Raw genomic sequence first — 16,239 nt, 5'->3', positions numbered from 1 at the left:
TGTCCAGTCTCTTCTTAAAAACTTCCAGTGTTGGAGCATTCACAGCTTCTGGAGGCAGGTTGTTCCACTGGTTAATTGTTCTAACTGTCAGGAAGTTTCTCCTTAGTTCTAGGTTGCTTCTCTCCTTGATTAGTTTCCATCCGTTGCTTCTTGTCCTGCCTTCAGGCGCTTTGGAGAATAGCTTGACTCCCTCTTCTTTATGGCAGCCCCTGAGATATTGGAAGACTACTATCATGTCCCCCCTCGTCCTTCTCTTCATTAAACTAGACATATCCAATTCCAGCAACCATTCCTTATATGTTTTAGCCTCCAGTCTCCTGATCATCTTTGTTACTCTTCTCTATACTCTTTCTAGAGTCTTAACATCTTTTTTACATCCTGGTGACCAAAACTGGATGCAGTATTCCAAGTGTGGCCTTACCAAGGCATTGTAAAGTGATATTAACACTTCATGTGATCTTGATTCTATCCCTCTGTTAATGCAGCCTAGCACTGTGTTGGCCTTTTTGGCAGCTGCAGCACACTGCTGGCTCATATTCAAGTGATTGTCCACTAGGACTCCGAGATCCCTCTCACAGTCACTACTATTGAGCAAGGTACCTCTATACTATACCTGTACATTTGGTTTTTCTTGCCTAAATGTAGAACCTTACTTTTTTCACCATTGAATTTTATTTTGTTAGATAGCCCCCAGTGTTCAAGTCTGGCGCAACCAGCAGCTGCCTTGTGAAGGGCCAGGCCAGACAGACCTCGCAGCAGTGAGAGGAGGAAGACGGCGAAGATCGAGTGAGGATGGCAAGGACAGTAGAGTGTCAAGATGACTGAGGATTATCTGTAACTCTTCTTGAGTTAAATAAACACAACCTCACCTCCCTGAATGGTTTCTACTATTGCTTGTCCTTGGTCCTCGCTCAGTTTTTCTGCTCTGAATTAGATATGCTTCTATAGGTTATTTTCTCCTTTTGCTCTAATTTTGTGAAACTAGAAAGATTTGTTAAGGGTAAGACTATCTGAAAATTTTTTAGTCCCAATTGTGGTCGTAAGTCAAGGACTAGCTATAGGAACTAATGATTGAACAAAAAATAACCCAAGTTAGGAAAGTTGGATAGAATGAAATCCAGTTATGGGAATAAAGCCTGTGATGCTGCCACACACACAATAGCTATAAAACAAAACAAAAAATGGTACAATCTACAGCTTCAACTTGTGATTGTATAAATTCAAATTTGGACGTAGGAATTTGCATTCTGGAAATCTTACATGCTCTCCTCAAAGCCGCAGCCACCGAGGTCGATCACTTTATCTCTCGGTTTCCTCAGCCCTTCACACACACACACACGCAAACACAAAAACACTTGGTGCTGACTGACCTTAGTGTAATAAATGTCCACAGGAAAACGGCGCCCCGGGATGCGGAAGATGGGAGCATCGTCAAAGAAGGTGGAAAAGCGCTCGGTGTCCAGGGTGGCACTGGCAATCAGCACCTTCAGCTCAGGCCGGAAGCGAGCAATGTCCTTAATCAAGCCAAACAGAATGTCGGTGTGCAGGGTGCGCTCGTGAGCCTCATCTATGATGATGACGCTAGAAGGCAAGCGAGAAAGGGTGTTGGTTAACACTCATGCAATATTTCTACTCGTCTGCAAGGGATTCTGTAGTCTCGGTTCCATTTAAAGTCAGGCCAGTGTTGGCATATATTTTTTTTTAAACTAAGATAGGAAGACTACAATTTACAGTCTACTACAAAGACTACAATTTTAAGGAATCTGCAGCAGAGATCAGCCTTGAATCTAGATCTCTTAGCTTACTCATTAAGATGTACTATGATACCACACTACGTACCACTCTTCAAACTGCAGACATTTTCTTTCTAACTATGGTCCCAAAGCAAGCTCTAGTATGGATTGCACTCTCTGCAGCAGTACTGAAATCAGACCCTCACGTGGAAACAAATGTCACTTATTCCCCCCAGACCCAATTTACCATGCAAGTCTAAAAGGACGTATCTAAGCTCATCTAGGCCAGGGCTTTTCAACCTTTTCACCCATTGTACCACTTTTAGGATATGGCAACATCCGAGTACCACCAGTCGCCCAGCAAGGTGTCAAAAACTTGATGACCCCCCCCAAAAGGAAAAAAGTGATAAAGTACAGGTAGTCCTCGACTTACAACAGTTCGCTTAGTGACTGTTCGAAGTTACAATGGCACTGGAAAAAGTGCCCCCCAAGCCACGGCCGAGCAAGACACCTGCCTGCCCGCCTGGAGACGCTCTTCCTCCTGTCCGAGGTTTTCATTGTTGTGAGCATTTCTGTTGAGGAGTGGCAGCGGAGGTGGGGTGGGGAGTGTTTGGTTTTTATTCCCCCCGTCTGCTGGGTGGTTGCAGCAGGTTTCACATGACCCTGGGACACTGTGACCATCATAAATATGAATCAGTTGCCAAGCATCTGAATGTAAATCACAAGACCCTGGAGATGCTGCAACATTCCAGCTGATCGGCGCTTATTCTGGGCTCAGCAGAAGCACCAGGATCAGTGCTGCTTTCCAGCTGATTGGTGCTTCTTCTGGGCTCAGCAGAAGCGCCAGGATCAGCGCCGAGCTCCAGCTGGAGCCTGGCGCTTCCACTGAGCCCTGACAGTCCTGAAGAAGCGCCGATCAGCTGGAAAGCGGCACTGATCCTGGCGCTTCCGCTGAGCCCTGACAGCCCTGCAGCTCCAGCCATCTCTCGCTCAGGCTTGTCTGGTGCTGCCACCGGTTCAGCTCGTTCCCCTTCCCCACTACCACTTTTCTAGGATGGTCACGTACTACCTGCCAGGTGCCAATGTACCACAGGTGGTACCCGTACCACTGGTTGAAAAGCCCTTGTCTAGGCCACTAAGGCAAGTGTCCACTTCTGTTACTCACCTGTAGCTACTCAGGTCAGGTTCAGTGAGGAATTCTCTGAGCAGCATCCCATCCGTCATGTACTTCAACACTGTCCGCTCTGAAGTGCAATCTTCAAAACGGATGCTGTACCCTACCTGGGGGAAGGCACGGAGCTGTCTTTACTGCACGCAGAGCAACATTTGTCCAGGAATTCTATTTTACCTCAAATCAAAGCCGCCTCCAAAGAAATGCAAGTAGTCCTCAACTCATGACCCCAATTGAGCCCCAAAGTTATGTTGCTAAGCGAGATAGTTTTGCCCCATTTTATCTTTCTTTCCACTGTTGTTAAGTGAATCACTGCAGTTGTTAAGTTAGTAACATGGCTGCTAAGTGAAACTGGCTTGTCCGTTGACTTTGCTTGTGAGGTGGTGGCAAAGGGTGATCACATGACTCTGGGACACTGCAGCTGTCATAAAGATGAATCGGTTGCCAAGCATCCGAATTTTGAGCACATGCCATGGCAGTGGTGAACCACATACCAGGCAGTGGTGAACCACTTCCATACTGCTGCTAAGAAAACTATATGGACATATATCCAAGAAGTCACCCGAAGACAATCTCCTCTCCAAGGAAATCTTAATGCTTACATTACCTGGAGAAATAGATATTGTTATGAGGCTAAAGAGTATTATGATGGCCAACACATCACTGCCTTCAGGTCTACGGCAAATAAGGGTGAACAATGGACACGTTGGCTTTTATCTGAAAATCTGGGATAATGCCTATATATAAGGAGCCCTGCTGGATCAGCCAACCAGATGCTTCTGGGGAGGAGATGGTGGAGTCAGGTGTAACCCTCCTGCATCCCTGTACATCTGCAACTAGTGTTTGGAGGTATGCTGCCCCCAATCCAGAAATAAACTGAATCTCAAGATAAAAGCACTTGATATACCTGTCCTTCAATGTACCCATCACCACGTTTTGTGATACTGATTTGGCTGTGGACATTTTCATGCCAGAGAAGCAACTTTTTTTTTCTAATGATATAGGCTGGCATTAGAATAATTACTGGCCATCCCAAAATTAGATCAGGATTATAAACTGGCTAAGAGGATTGGTAATATAAAATACGCAGATTCTTTCCTTCGCCTCTCCCTCTTCAGAACATACTTCATTTCCAAGCTTGACATTCATTTCCTGGGAAACACGGGCAGCGACACTCATAGCTGCAACTCGCCTGGGTTGAGTACAGCCAATCTTCATTCCTTTCTTGGTGTAGCCCTGTTAGGGAGAGGGAGAGAGGGAGACAGAGAGAGAAACAGAGATAGACAGAGAGACACAAAGACAGAGAGAGAGAATTTCCATGATTCAAGATCTTAATACCAAAGCTGTTATGTGCACAGAATGGTTTGTGTAGGAGCTAAAATACTATGCATACTGGGGCCATTGGATTATACACTCAGCAGTTCATGGCCACACTCAATAATTTATGGGCGGGCATAAAATTGTTTGTGTGCTAAAATTCTTTTCCTGGTGGGGGTCACTGGATTACACACTCAATTTTTTATGGATATACTAATATGCACACAACGAAACACCTGGGATTTGTCAAGTATGAAAAATAGACTTGTTTCTTCTGCATAAATCATCCCAAAGCACTGATTCAAAAGTTTTAGTACAATAGTTTTATGCACATTTTAAATATTCCTAAAATCAAAAACTACAGTATTTTTCAAGAGCATCTCTAGAAATGTAAATAACCAACTTCTTTTCAGTGGACAGCAAAATGTGGGTTTTGTAGAATGTGTCAAAAGGCAAGATGTGGTCAAATCATAACCCAGACGCAGTAGAAAATGCTACTTTCCCTTCTAAAGTTCTGGATGGCACTTAACAGTGTTGTTTTTCAGTGGGGTTTTGGCCTGCCATGAAGGTTGCGAGTGGTGATTTCGTTTTTTAATGTTAACTTACTGTTTTACTTATTTCATTACATATATACTGTCCACAGTTTGAACAAGTGGGGAAGCTTATAAAATAAATAACTATTTGAGGGAATGTGTGTGTGTTTTTCCATTTTTTTCATCTTGATTCTTGCCTCACTGCCACAACTCTGTGCCGCTTTTTACGATCTTAACAGTTTTAAAATCCTCAGTTTCAACTGGAAAGGAGGCCGGAAATTAGGAAAAAAATCCTTATGGACCAAATGTTTTAAAAAGTTTTGTTTGTAGCTCAAAACAACACATAACCAGTATACAAACAACACATATCCAGGCCAGTAACCACCATGATTTCCAGAAAAATGCACTGGGACAGAGACGAAGAACAGGACAGCTGAAGTAGGAACTAAAGAGTAATGCAGACTGACTTCTAATATTATATGCAGGTCTATGATTACAAAAGAAGAGTATTGCTCCCTAGCGATACTCCAGAGGGCAATACTCTACTTCAACTCCAATCCTTAGCACACAGCAGGGACCAAAGAGGCAGCATTTCCCTCCCGTAAGCTTCACCGTTGATCTCCTTCACTCCTGCAAATAATTATTCTCCCCTTTCCCATCAAGTTACCTCTTCGTACAGATATTGTGGGATTTGAGTGGTCTTGCCAGAGCCAGTTTCCCCTTCAATAATGAGCATCTGATGTTCAGCAATGGCAGCCAGTAGGTCTTCCTGGTATGGGAAAATAGGAAGGCTGCGGCGCACCTCCTGGAGAGACAACTTCTTGAGTTCCGCCTGGGACAGTTCCGGCTTTTCCTCCTGGCACCGAGGAAGCAGAGTTAGATGAGCTTCCCTAGACAAACAAGAACTTGGTTCTGTATTTCCTATCTCTGGACAAAAGTGATACCACAAGCAGATTGTGGGAGGCACTGTAAATCAATGGTATTTACCTTTGTTTACCTGTCAAAGCTGTCAGGCACAATCCTTCGTACTGCGTGAAAACAACCCAGAAACAATCTATTGATTCCTTTAATTGATTCTATAGAGCAGTGATGGCGAGCCTTTTAGAGACCGAGTGCCCAAACTGCAACCCAAAACCCACTTATGTATCATCGGGTGCCGGGTGGGTGTGGCCCATTGGGTGGACGTGGCCCACTGGGTGGGCGTGGCTGCGGTGGTAACGGCAGACTGGGTGGGCCTAAAAAGTTCAATCAATCAATTCCAACTTTGCGAGATCTTTTTTTTTTTCCCGCAAGAAGTTGAAATTGATTGATTGATTGAACCTTTTTTGTTTTTTGCACACGGTGGTGGAGGCCTAAAGCGAAAAGGTTTTATAAAACCCAGCTGAAGGCCTAGGACTGGGGCGATGGCGCACGTGCCCACAGAGAGGGCTCTGTGTGCCACCTATGGCACGCGTGCCATAGGTTCACCACCCACGGCTATAGAGCAAGGGTCTTCAAACTTGGCCCTTTTATGACAAGTCATAAAAGGGCCAAGTTTGAAGACCCCTGCTACAGAGAGTTAATATTGGGCTAGTAAGTCTGACTCAGGTAAGATAGTTTCCTTTGGTCACCCATATTTAAGCAGCATTTAGTACAGAGAGAGCCATGGTGATGGCCTTGAGGGAAATAGTCAGAAGCTTACAAAAAAACCAAAAGGGTAGAAGTAGGCATTCAGCCCTGGGAATGGATAAAATATTAGGAAGAGACTCAGGATGGCTCCTCCCTGGCTCACTGGGATTTAAGAAGGAAGGGAAAAGGAACACAAGCATACATGCAGGATTACTGTCAAATCCTAGATTCCTTATCTATGTTCTGAATATTGTAATCCTTGATAAATAGCTCCCTTTCCCTGATTTATCGAAATCAACTTCCATTTTCGAGAATCCCTCCTGTTGAGGCAGAGCTATTTAACCAGGTTTTTTTGCTTCTAAGACACTTAAATTTCTCCATGCAAGATCTCTAATCAACTGGCCAGAGTCACTTGGTTGAGTTGGCAACTATAGAAATTGAATAACTAACTAAATAAAACAAATAAATTGATCCTCGCGTACTGGAGGATTAAGTATTTTTCAGGGACAAGAACTGAATTTCCACTAGGAGGAGTTCCTGGTTAGGCTAGCATTTGCAGAGTCTCATCCTCTCTATTTCCCAGTCTGCACCCTCTCACCTTGTTCTGATTCGTGCCCCGCATTTGCACAGCGTTCACAAACTGGATCATCTCGTCATCCTCTAGCACGTACTCGTAGACTTTGCGAGGATGGCGCCGATCAGCATCCCGGGCCCCGAAACGGAGAGCAGCTGCCCCAATGTGGTCTTCCTCCCAGCGCCGCTGCTCATCCCTCGGAGCCATGTGATCCTCTGCCTGGGGCTCCTCATAACGATCAGGAATCTTCTGCAGGACAACATCCAAAGAGAATCATCAGTGAGTTCAGCAGCGCAGTAGCCTATAGATACAGTAGCTGTGTCTGTAATCTAGGTTTTTGTATGTTCTCTTCAGAAATATGCCAGGCACTGAGTCATATCCCCACGTGCGTATAATTTCAGGAAGCATTAAAATTCACTTGTCATTTTGAACATTCTGTCCACTGATCCAAGAATCAGAACCCAGTGAAACAGACAGCAAGCAATGGGCCTAAACCTCAGTGCCTGGGTTCAGACGCAGGAGCTTAATCTGATGTGGCAACCGAGTCAAAAATAAAAGCTAACAGAAATATTTAGAGAAGAATGATTTGGCCTCTACGTTCTGGAAGACCTTTTTTCTTTTGTTTCATTACAATAAACATCTTGAATATTTTTGCTTTTAATGTTATATAAAATGGTTAAGATATGAATGAAATTTGGTAATACATCAAATACAAAAAAACTAAAAAAGCAGAAAGACAGAGATGCTTCTCTTAATACAGGCAAACTTTCTGTTTCCAAAAGTCCAGAAAATGTTATAATACAGTAGTGTCCAAAATTGTGGAAAGCTTTTGGGAAAAGTGTATTTTTGAGGTCTGATGGCTAATAACACCACTTTTTTTTTGTGGGGGGGGGAGTAGTACCATAAAATTATATATCAATGGAAAGATAATTTAATCAAGAATGTAATGCAACAAAGTTTGTTCAATTATCCGTACTGTATTCTATGACAAGTTGTAGCCAAATAACCAGAAAAAGGAAGCACAACTTGCTTAGGTTGATATCAGGTAGCTTTCCTTCATTTGATTGTAGCCAATGAGCATGAGTGTTTAGAGGGCCAATCAGGTGTCATCTTGTTTTGGCAATGAGCCAATCAGATCACAGTAGGATTCAGTTATTGATGTCATGTATTGAAGCTGAGAGGAGGACATTTGTCAGTGTGTTATATGATTGCTATCAAGTTGGTTGGGGTTTTTTGTATTCTTTCATTTAGTGAGCTTGTAAAACGTAATAAAATTAAAGTAATGGTGCAAAGAGTTGACTGGTCGCCCAGAAAGTGATGCAAAATAGAATTATTAAGTGAACAAGGCTACAGTTATAAAGAAATTAGAAGAAAAATTGGTGGAAACTTAACCAAAGGTGGCAATTCTATTGAACACTTTTCCCAAAAGGTTTCCACAATTTTGTCCACTACTGTAGTAGCAAGAGATACTGTGAGACACAGCTTCTGATAACAAAATACGTCAGAAAGTGGGACTGATAAAGATTGTTCTGAGTTTTGAGTGCCCCATTTGTTCTGTTTGATACTATTGAAGGCAAAAGCCAGAATTTATCAAACATTCAGTCTGTTGAATTGGTTTTGAGGGAAACCAACTTGTGTGCTTGCTGATGTTCAGCAGTGGAAATATGCTACAGCAGTGCTGCAGATCCGCCACTGGTTGCCAAGAGGCTTCTGGATGCAATTTAGCCCTACACAGGTTGACCCCTGGTTACCTGCAGGATATCTTAGGCAGAGTTCTTTTTTTAGACCTGGTTATTGCTAATTTTTAACTGGAGACCACTGGGGTAACCCCGGAACAACATTTTATATTCTTTCTTCAGTCCACCATTTATAAAAGGGAAGTGGCCATCTCACCCTCCCGCCTTCAAACTTTGCACATGTCACTACCAGTACCTTGCTGCGACTCTCCTCAGGCATGTAATACCGATTATGCTTCTCCATCTTCTCCTGCTCTCCAGCCTGTTTGTACTGTTTTGCCAAGTCGCGCACTTTGCATTTGTACTCCAGCTCCTGTTGCTCAAGAGCGGTGAGTTCTTGCTCGGAGAACAGATACTCCTCATCCTTGATCTCTGCTTCCAAATCTTCCATCTTGTCCTTTTCTCGTTTGGCTAAATATTCCCGACGGGATTTCTTGCGTAGCTCTGGAATCTGACATATAGGAAGAGAGTTTTATCCTCATTACAGTCTGAATGATTTAGTTTTTAAAAAGAGGTTTTAAAGTCCGATTTTCATTAGATTCTTTAGGATTAGCTTATCGGTTACTGGCCTGTAAATACATATTCAAAGGTGTAATTGCAAGCTTGATTTTTTTTGTAGTTTATTCTACAATATTATATGCCTGATATTTACAGTATATTCATTATGTGTGCAAGTTAGGACATTTATTGTAAGGTTTACCATTATAATTATTTCACAGGTCAGACATTAAACAGCATCACTGAATTGAAAGGGATAATTTAGGCAGTGAATACAATCTCCTGGTCATTGAAAGGATCCAGAGGAAAGCATTTTCAACAGATGATTCTCCAGCCTTTGTTTAAACGTTATCTCGTGAAGGGGAGTTTGTCATGACAGAGACAGCATCTTTCCTGAGAGATTTACAGAGAGTCCTCGACTTATGACCACAACTGAGCCCAACATTTCCAGTGCTAAACAAGACAGATATTGAGTTGTGCCCCATTTTATGAATTTTTTTTTGGCCATGATTGTTAAGCGAATCACTGCAGATGTTAAGTGAATCACATATGGTCATTAAATGAATCTGCCTTCCTCCACTGACTTTGTCAGAAGCTGGGTGGGTAGGTCAAAAATGGTGATCACATGATCCCAGAACAGTGCAACCATCATAAATATATGCCAGTTGCCAAGCACCTGAATTTTGGTCATGTGACTGCGAGATGCTACAACAGTCCTAAGTGTGGGAACCGGTCACAAGTCAATTTTTTTAATACCGTTGTTCCTTCAAATGTCACTAAATGAATGGTTATAAGTTGAGGACTACCTGTATTCTATTTATTACTTATTACATTTATTATGTTGCTTATCTCATTGATAAAGTGACTTTGGGCAGCTTATAGAATGGTAAAAAGATAAATATAAAAATAATTAAAATTAAAATTAAGATTTATAGCTGCCTCAAATGCATTTAAAATTGAAAACAAGATTTGCTAAGGATAATCAATCCCTTAAGGAAATCCCTCATGTCAGAATGAAAATCGATGAGTCTTTTTATTCAGAATATGAATGAACATAAGAACAGAGCATATTTCATAAAGGAAGTCAACATTCAAATTCATCTGTTGCTGAAACCTAGATAAATCGTCAGCCAAGTAAGAGAAGAGAACTTGTCAAGGTTCCAGCAATAGGTGAATTTTACATTGTAACATATGTCTTTTTATATGATTATGTGTGCTTTACTGATAATAAACACCTGACATTTTTTTAAAACATTCACTACTTCATTAAAATAATCACTAGAGCTGAATTTTTTGAAAACACAAGTAGAGAATGTTAGCTATTTGGGCATTTTATTTTAACATGCTCTATCCTGGCAACATCATTGCAAAACAATACTTCTGAAAGCAAGCTCTACTACGATGGCCTTGCTTCAAGCTCTTACCATGAATTTCTTGTCCTCTTCCGCCATCTTTAAACGCTTCTGAGCTTCTTCATATGCCTAACCTCGACATAATCAGGAAACAAATATACAGTATAAATCAAACCACAGTAATTCCAAAAATGCTTGCTAACAAATGCTGGATGCAGTAATTTTCAGGACTATGGACTTAAGCATGCAACAAAACAGCAGAGACTTACAGAAAAGTTGGGAATAATGTCAGCAACAAAGTGGAACTTCCTCTTCTAAATAACATAAGCATTAAGTATATTTCTCAGGTATGAGAAGAGGAAGAAAACACCACCAATCAAAATCAGGAGTCCAAAACATGAGAACTCTGGAGCTGGCATAGCAGAGATTTGAAAGTGATTGAAAAGGAGTCAGCTACATGTTTCCATATTGGGAATGAAGGCCTTGCAAAGCCGGACTGAAATAAAAGATTCCATATCTCACTGAGTCAGCATTAAAAGTTTAGCCATTAATCTTGAACAAGAGTGAATAAGAATTATACCATGGTTTAAAAGTAAGGCAAAACCGTATGTATACAAAGTTCTGAGACTTCTGCAAATTATCACAGTTCAATAATTTTGCACAATTTTCTTTGGCTCTCTGTTCCCACTTTCCCCAGAAATGGAAAGGATGCCTACAAAGACACGTAGAGAACTATGTCTGATTCCTGTTCCAAAAAACGTATTCAGGAATCTTTTCAGGTTTTCCACTTTTACCAAACATTGTCTACATTCTTTTAAGTCTGCCTTTTGGCTAGACTGGCTAAAAAAAAGCAGTGTTACATTAAAAAAAACCCTGCCTCTTGTTTTACACCTGAGTAGAAACATAGTGTATATACTCAGTGATATTCATAATGATATGCAGGTATAGATATGTATGTATCTATGATAAAACCAATAAATATCGATCACCAAGAGGAAAGTAATAAATAGTAAAAAAATTAATGAGCCGAGCTTTCGTTGGGCCCACCCAACGTCATCAGGGCTTTAACAGTAGTCACTGGGAAAGAGCTTTTATAAGATGTTAACAGCCTGCATCCGGCTTCTGGAACGTGTCACCGGACCCAGCTGTTCGTGTTGTATCCTAGATGCATTACCTACATCAACGCATGATGTTTTTCCATACCTCCTCCGTATTTTACCGTAAAAGGAGGAGGTATGGAAAAACATCATGCGTTGATGTAGGTAATGCATCTAGGATACAACACGAACAGCTGGGTCCGGTGACGCGTTCCAGAAGCCGGATGCAGGCTGTTAACATCTTATAAAAGCTCTTTCCCAGTGACTACTTTTAAAGCCCTGATGATGTTGGGTGGGCCCAACGAAAGCTCGGCTCATTAAATGTTTTACTATTTATTACTTTCCTCTTGGTGATCGATATTTATTGGTTTTATCATGGATTTACCCAAGAGTCGAATTTTTAGCTTTACCCGATATCCAATTTTTAGCCAAATTTTCCAGCCCCAGGTGAAATGCTCCTAATGCAAAAATGGGTGATATAAGAAAAGAATGGGCAGGACAGTTAGGACATGGGCAATCCAAAAGGGCTTCCCCGTTTACGAAAGCAAAATCCCAAGGCTGAGACCACACCTTCTTGTCTGATCGCTCGAGGATATTGCGTGTCTTCTCTTTGTCCTTGCGTTTGACGCGTTCTGCAAAAGCGTCACGTTCTTCCAAGTCTTGCAGCCGCTCCCGTTCGCTCCGGTCCCATTCATCCTCGGAATCTTCTTCTGGAATCCTGGGCCAAAAAAAAAAGCAAGAATGTCTGTGGCGTTCCTTATTTTTTCCTCCCAGCTCTGCTTTTTGCAAGAGATGGATGCTCACCGTCCCTTGTCCTCTTCACTAAGCTTCTCGTCAGAGTCTTTGTCTTCCTCTTCTTCCTTCCGCTGCCTCAGGTGTTTCTGCCGTTTCCGTTGCTTGCTCTCAGGACCTCGTGAGGGGTGGTGACGCTTTGAGCTCCGGGCTGCTGTTGTTTTACTGGTTTCTTCATCATCGCTGTCCTCCAACAGGGTATATGAACGATTCTTTTCCTGCAACGCTAAGGCCTGCTGCTCAGCTAATCTGGCTGGACGCTCCTGTGGCATCTGGTGTGGAACCTACGCACCATTGAGGGAGGTGAACAAACCAGTTAGAACTCCAAAACACTGCAATTTCTACACATATACCACATATAAAACTCTTTGAGAATCTAGCTCTCGTTCCTTAGCACCAGCCTAGAAGCCACATGGCTTTCCCAATTTCTCCAGGTCTATTTGTAATAATTAATTTTGACCAAAACATTGAACTCAGGAATATTCAAATCTTACTTCTGCCAAGATTTCATTAACTGGATCTGTTATGAAGTCTTCGCCCTCCATTTATTGTTTTCATAACAGTGACCAACTTGATGGGACATTCTACAGATTCCCATTAGGTAGTTCATCTGAAATACGTGAAAACACAAAATCACTAAATGCTACATATTCTTTTCAAAACCTATTTTCACACTTCCATTCATTTCCTGTTGAATTTCTAAAGAAAGAAAAATTAATGGGATCTGGTGCAACCACCTTTATTATAGAGCAGGAACACAAAATAAGAATCGGTTTCTGCAGAAAAAAATTAATAAATTCCATTTCCAGCTGTATGGAGAACTATTCCTAGCTTGAAATCAGGAAAAAGTGACAGTGGTGCCCTTCTGAAATTTTAAATTTCAACTCCCATCAGCCCCACCACTATAGCTATCAGTTTGTGTCCATCCAATCAATGCATTTCCTGGTTGAGTTTTCAAGGAATGTATCAGCTCCACTAAATGGACCAAACAAAGAAAACTATTTAGATGGGCTATAACAACAGAATCTTGCCAAGTATGATTGTGTTGTACCTCCTCCTCCTTCTTACAATTCAGTGAATTAGGGAGTGTCCACTAACACTTTACTCCCTTTTGAGTAGGCAATGGAGTCTGTATATCTCTAAAGGTCATCTTCTTTACTCTTTACAGAATTTAATAAGTGGACTCAGGTAATCAGATACAGTGCCTTCACATTCTTGCTCCTCCTCCTCATTATCTATAATTATTGCTCTTTAAAGTTTTTTTTGTCCTGATGCTCAGTAGAAAAGCTTTCAGAGTGACACACACACAATCAGTGAAAAAGGGTCTACAATTTGAAAGTCATACTCAAAGAAGAAAATAGGAAAGGGGAGGGAAAAGGGATATCATCTATACCAGGGCTTTTCAACCTTTTCACAGATTGAACCATTTTTAAGATATGGCAATATTCGAGTACCACCAGTCACCTAGCAAGGTGTCAAAAACTTGATGACCAAACAAAAAAGAAAAAAAGTGATAAAGTATAGGTAGTCCTTGACTTACAACAGTTTGCTTAGTGACTGTTCGAAGTTGCAACGGCCCTGAAAAAAGTGACTTATGGCCATTTTTCACACTTAAGACCGTTGCAGCATCCCCAGGGTCATGTGATTTACATTCGGATGCTTGGCAACTGATTCATATTTATGATGGTCACATTGCCCCAGGGTCATGTGATCCCCTTTTGCAACCTTCTGACAAGCAAAGTCAATGGTGAAACCAGATTCACTTAGCAATCATGTTACTAATTTAACAACTGCAGTGATTCACTTAACGAATGTGGCAGGAAAAGTCATAAAATGGGACAAAACTCATTTATCAAATTTCTCCCCCCTTTTATATCGTCTCTTCTCTCTCCTTTATATCGTCTCTTCTCTCCCCCCTCCTTCTTTTATACCATCTCTTCTCTTTCCCCCTTTTCTCTTTGGTGCACCTTCAGCTTACTGCTCTCCTCAAGGCTGCGCTTCTCCATCTCTCTTTTGCTGTCCCCTTCTCTTTCCCCCGTTCTTTTTTTTCTCTCCCTCTACCATCAAAACCTGCTCCTTTTATAGCCTCTCCTCTCTCTTCCCCCTCATTTTCTCTTCTGGGTGTGCTGGAAGCGCCGATCAGCTGTAACTGCATGTGCTGATCCTGGGCTCTCAGCAGGACCCAGGCAACACCTTGCGCAGCTCCAGCTGAATCTCTTCCTGAAGACTGCATGAGGCTGCCTGCCATCCCCAAGGCTGTCGCCGATCAGCTGGAGCTGCGTGTGCCGATCCTGGGCTCTCAGCAGAACCCAGGCAATACCTTGCGCAGCTCCGGCTGACTTTCCCACAAGCCTGTGTGGCGCTGCTGCCACTTCACCCCATCCACTTTTACACTTTTTTTTACAGTGCTTTTCAACCCGTCGTACGCGTACCACTTGCCAGGTGCCGCCGTACCACCAGTGATATGCGTACCACCAGTGGAAAAGCCCTGATCTACTGTATACTATTATACAATAATCTTGTTCCATACAACAGGGTAGATTTGATGATCATGGAACAGCTGCAAGCTTTCAAATTCAAAGCAAAATTCAGGACAAATTGGTTTGGATCCCTTCTGTTAAACAAAGCTAAAGCCAACAAAGCTAAAGAGAATTTGTTTCAAACATTCAAAAAACAGGAAACAACCATTTTTGTTTTGTCTTCCTAGCGGTTTTCAAGAAAATCCTAGATGCAGCTTCGCATCTCTCAGTACCGGTTAAGACTCGGATATATACATTTGGGGGCTCTCCATCATCTCATCTGAAATATAATCTGGCATATACTCTCATTTGCATTCTTTTAGCGCAGTGGTTCTCAACCTGTGGGTCGGGACCCCATTTGGGGTCGATCGACCATTTCATGGGGGTCACCAAGCAAGGCTGTCCGCCATTTTTTTTGTCCGCCATTTTTTTCCCCTTTTCCAGCGGGTGCCTTACCTCCCTTGGGCTGGGCCAGCTGGTGGTCGGCCTGCTCCGTCTCTGCTGCTTGCCAGCTACGCCTTGGCTGGCGCAGGGGGCGGAACCACGCATGCACGGCGCTCCCGGGCAGGGAAAGTCCTCGACTTACGACCGGTTTAGTCCTCGACTTACGACCGGTTGGGGTCGCGGCATTAAAAAGGTTGAGAACCACTGTTTTAGCGAGTAGTTGAGGCCACGTGGAGGTTTCTCTGTGTCCTCAAGGTTATCTGAGTAGTGCAAGTGTGTGTGTGTGGAGCCTTCTCGGCTGCAGGATTTATTTATTTTTTTGATTCTTGTGGAAAACGAAAGAACTCTTACGAATTCCAGAAGGGTTAGCAGAGAAGTTTATTTGCGCAGGTTCAGAGGCATATAGAGACATGCAATTCTGAACAAGGAGGGCGGGATTAGACTTCAGTTTTATACTATTCTTCTTTCAGGAACAAAAAGGACTACACATGGAAATACACATTGTAATACATTTGGATCGTTTCTCATGGGCATACAATGGAAGGTTTTGCTATACACAAAGTATCTATGTGCAATGCGCATTTGGTTAGCCACATATTACTGACACAGAACTTTCCCAGTGAATTTTCCCAGTGATTATGCATTACATCATTATTCTAGCAATTATTTATTTATTTATTTATTTATTAAATTTATATACCGCCCTATCTCCCTTACGGGACTCAGGGCGGTGAACAGGCGATACTAAAAACCACAATAATAAATAAATAGTTTCTGTGCTAAAATCAAATTAAATAACAGGCCTGTTCTAAAAACACCCCATACAAAAACCCCCACTAAAACATAATCAAACTACGCCAGGCCG

General features: G+C 42.2%; 1 protein-coding gene across 1 annotated transcript in view; it reads right to left on the bottom strand.

Moving 5' to 3' along the window:
• Window positions 1–16,239, bottom strand: part of DHX16 (DEAH-box helicase 16) — a 32,170-nt gene that overhangs the window by 14,481 nt on the left and 1,450 nt on the right. The window contains exons 2-10 of the mRNA XM_029286378.1: window positions 12,424–12,695; window positions 12,190–12,337; window positions 10,595–10,651; window positions 8,869–9,123; window positions 6,961–7,185; window positions 5,422–5,610; window positions 4,030–4,140; window positions 2,899–3,014; window positions 1,371–1,581 (exon numbers count right to left, since the gene is read on the bottom strand). Coding sequence (XP_029142211.1) covers window positions 1,371–1,581; window positions 2,899–3,014; window positions 4,030–4,140; window positions 5,422–5,610; window positions 6,961–7,185; window positions 8,869–9,123; window positions 10,595–10,651; window positions 12,190–12,337; window positions 12,424–12,695 — 1,584 coding nt within the window. The remainder of the gene's footprint in view (window positions 1–1,370; window positions 1,582–2,898; window positions 3,015–4,029; window positions 4,141–5,421; window positions 5,611–6,960; window positions 7,186–8,868; window positions 9,124–10,594; window positions 10,652–12,189; window positions 12,338–12,423; window positions 12,696–16,239) is intronic.

Source organism: Protobothrops mucrosquamatus, unplaced genomic scaffold (assembly GCF_001527695.2).
Source record: "Protobothrops mucrosquamatus isolate PMUCROS unplaced genomic scaffold, P.Mucros_1.0 scaffold3490, whole genome shotgun sequence".
Lineage (NCBI taxonomy): Eukaryota > Metazoa > Chordata > Lepidosauria > Squamata > Viperidae > Protobothrops > Protobothrops mucrosquamatus.
The sequence above is the reverse complement of the archived record's forward strand: the minus strand, read 5'-3'. Positions and strand labels throughout refer to the sequence as shown.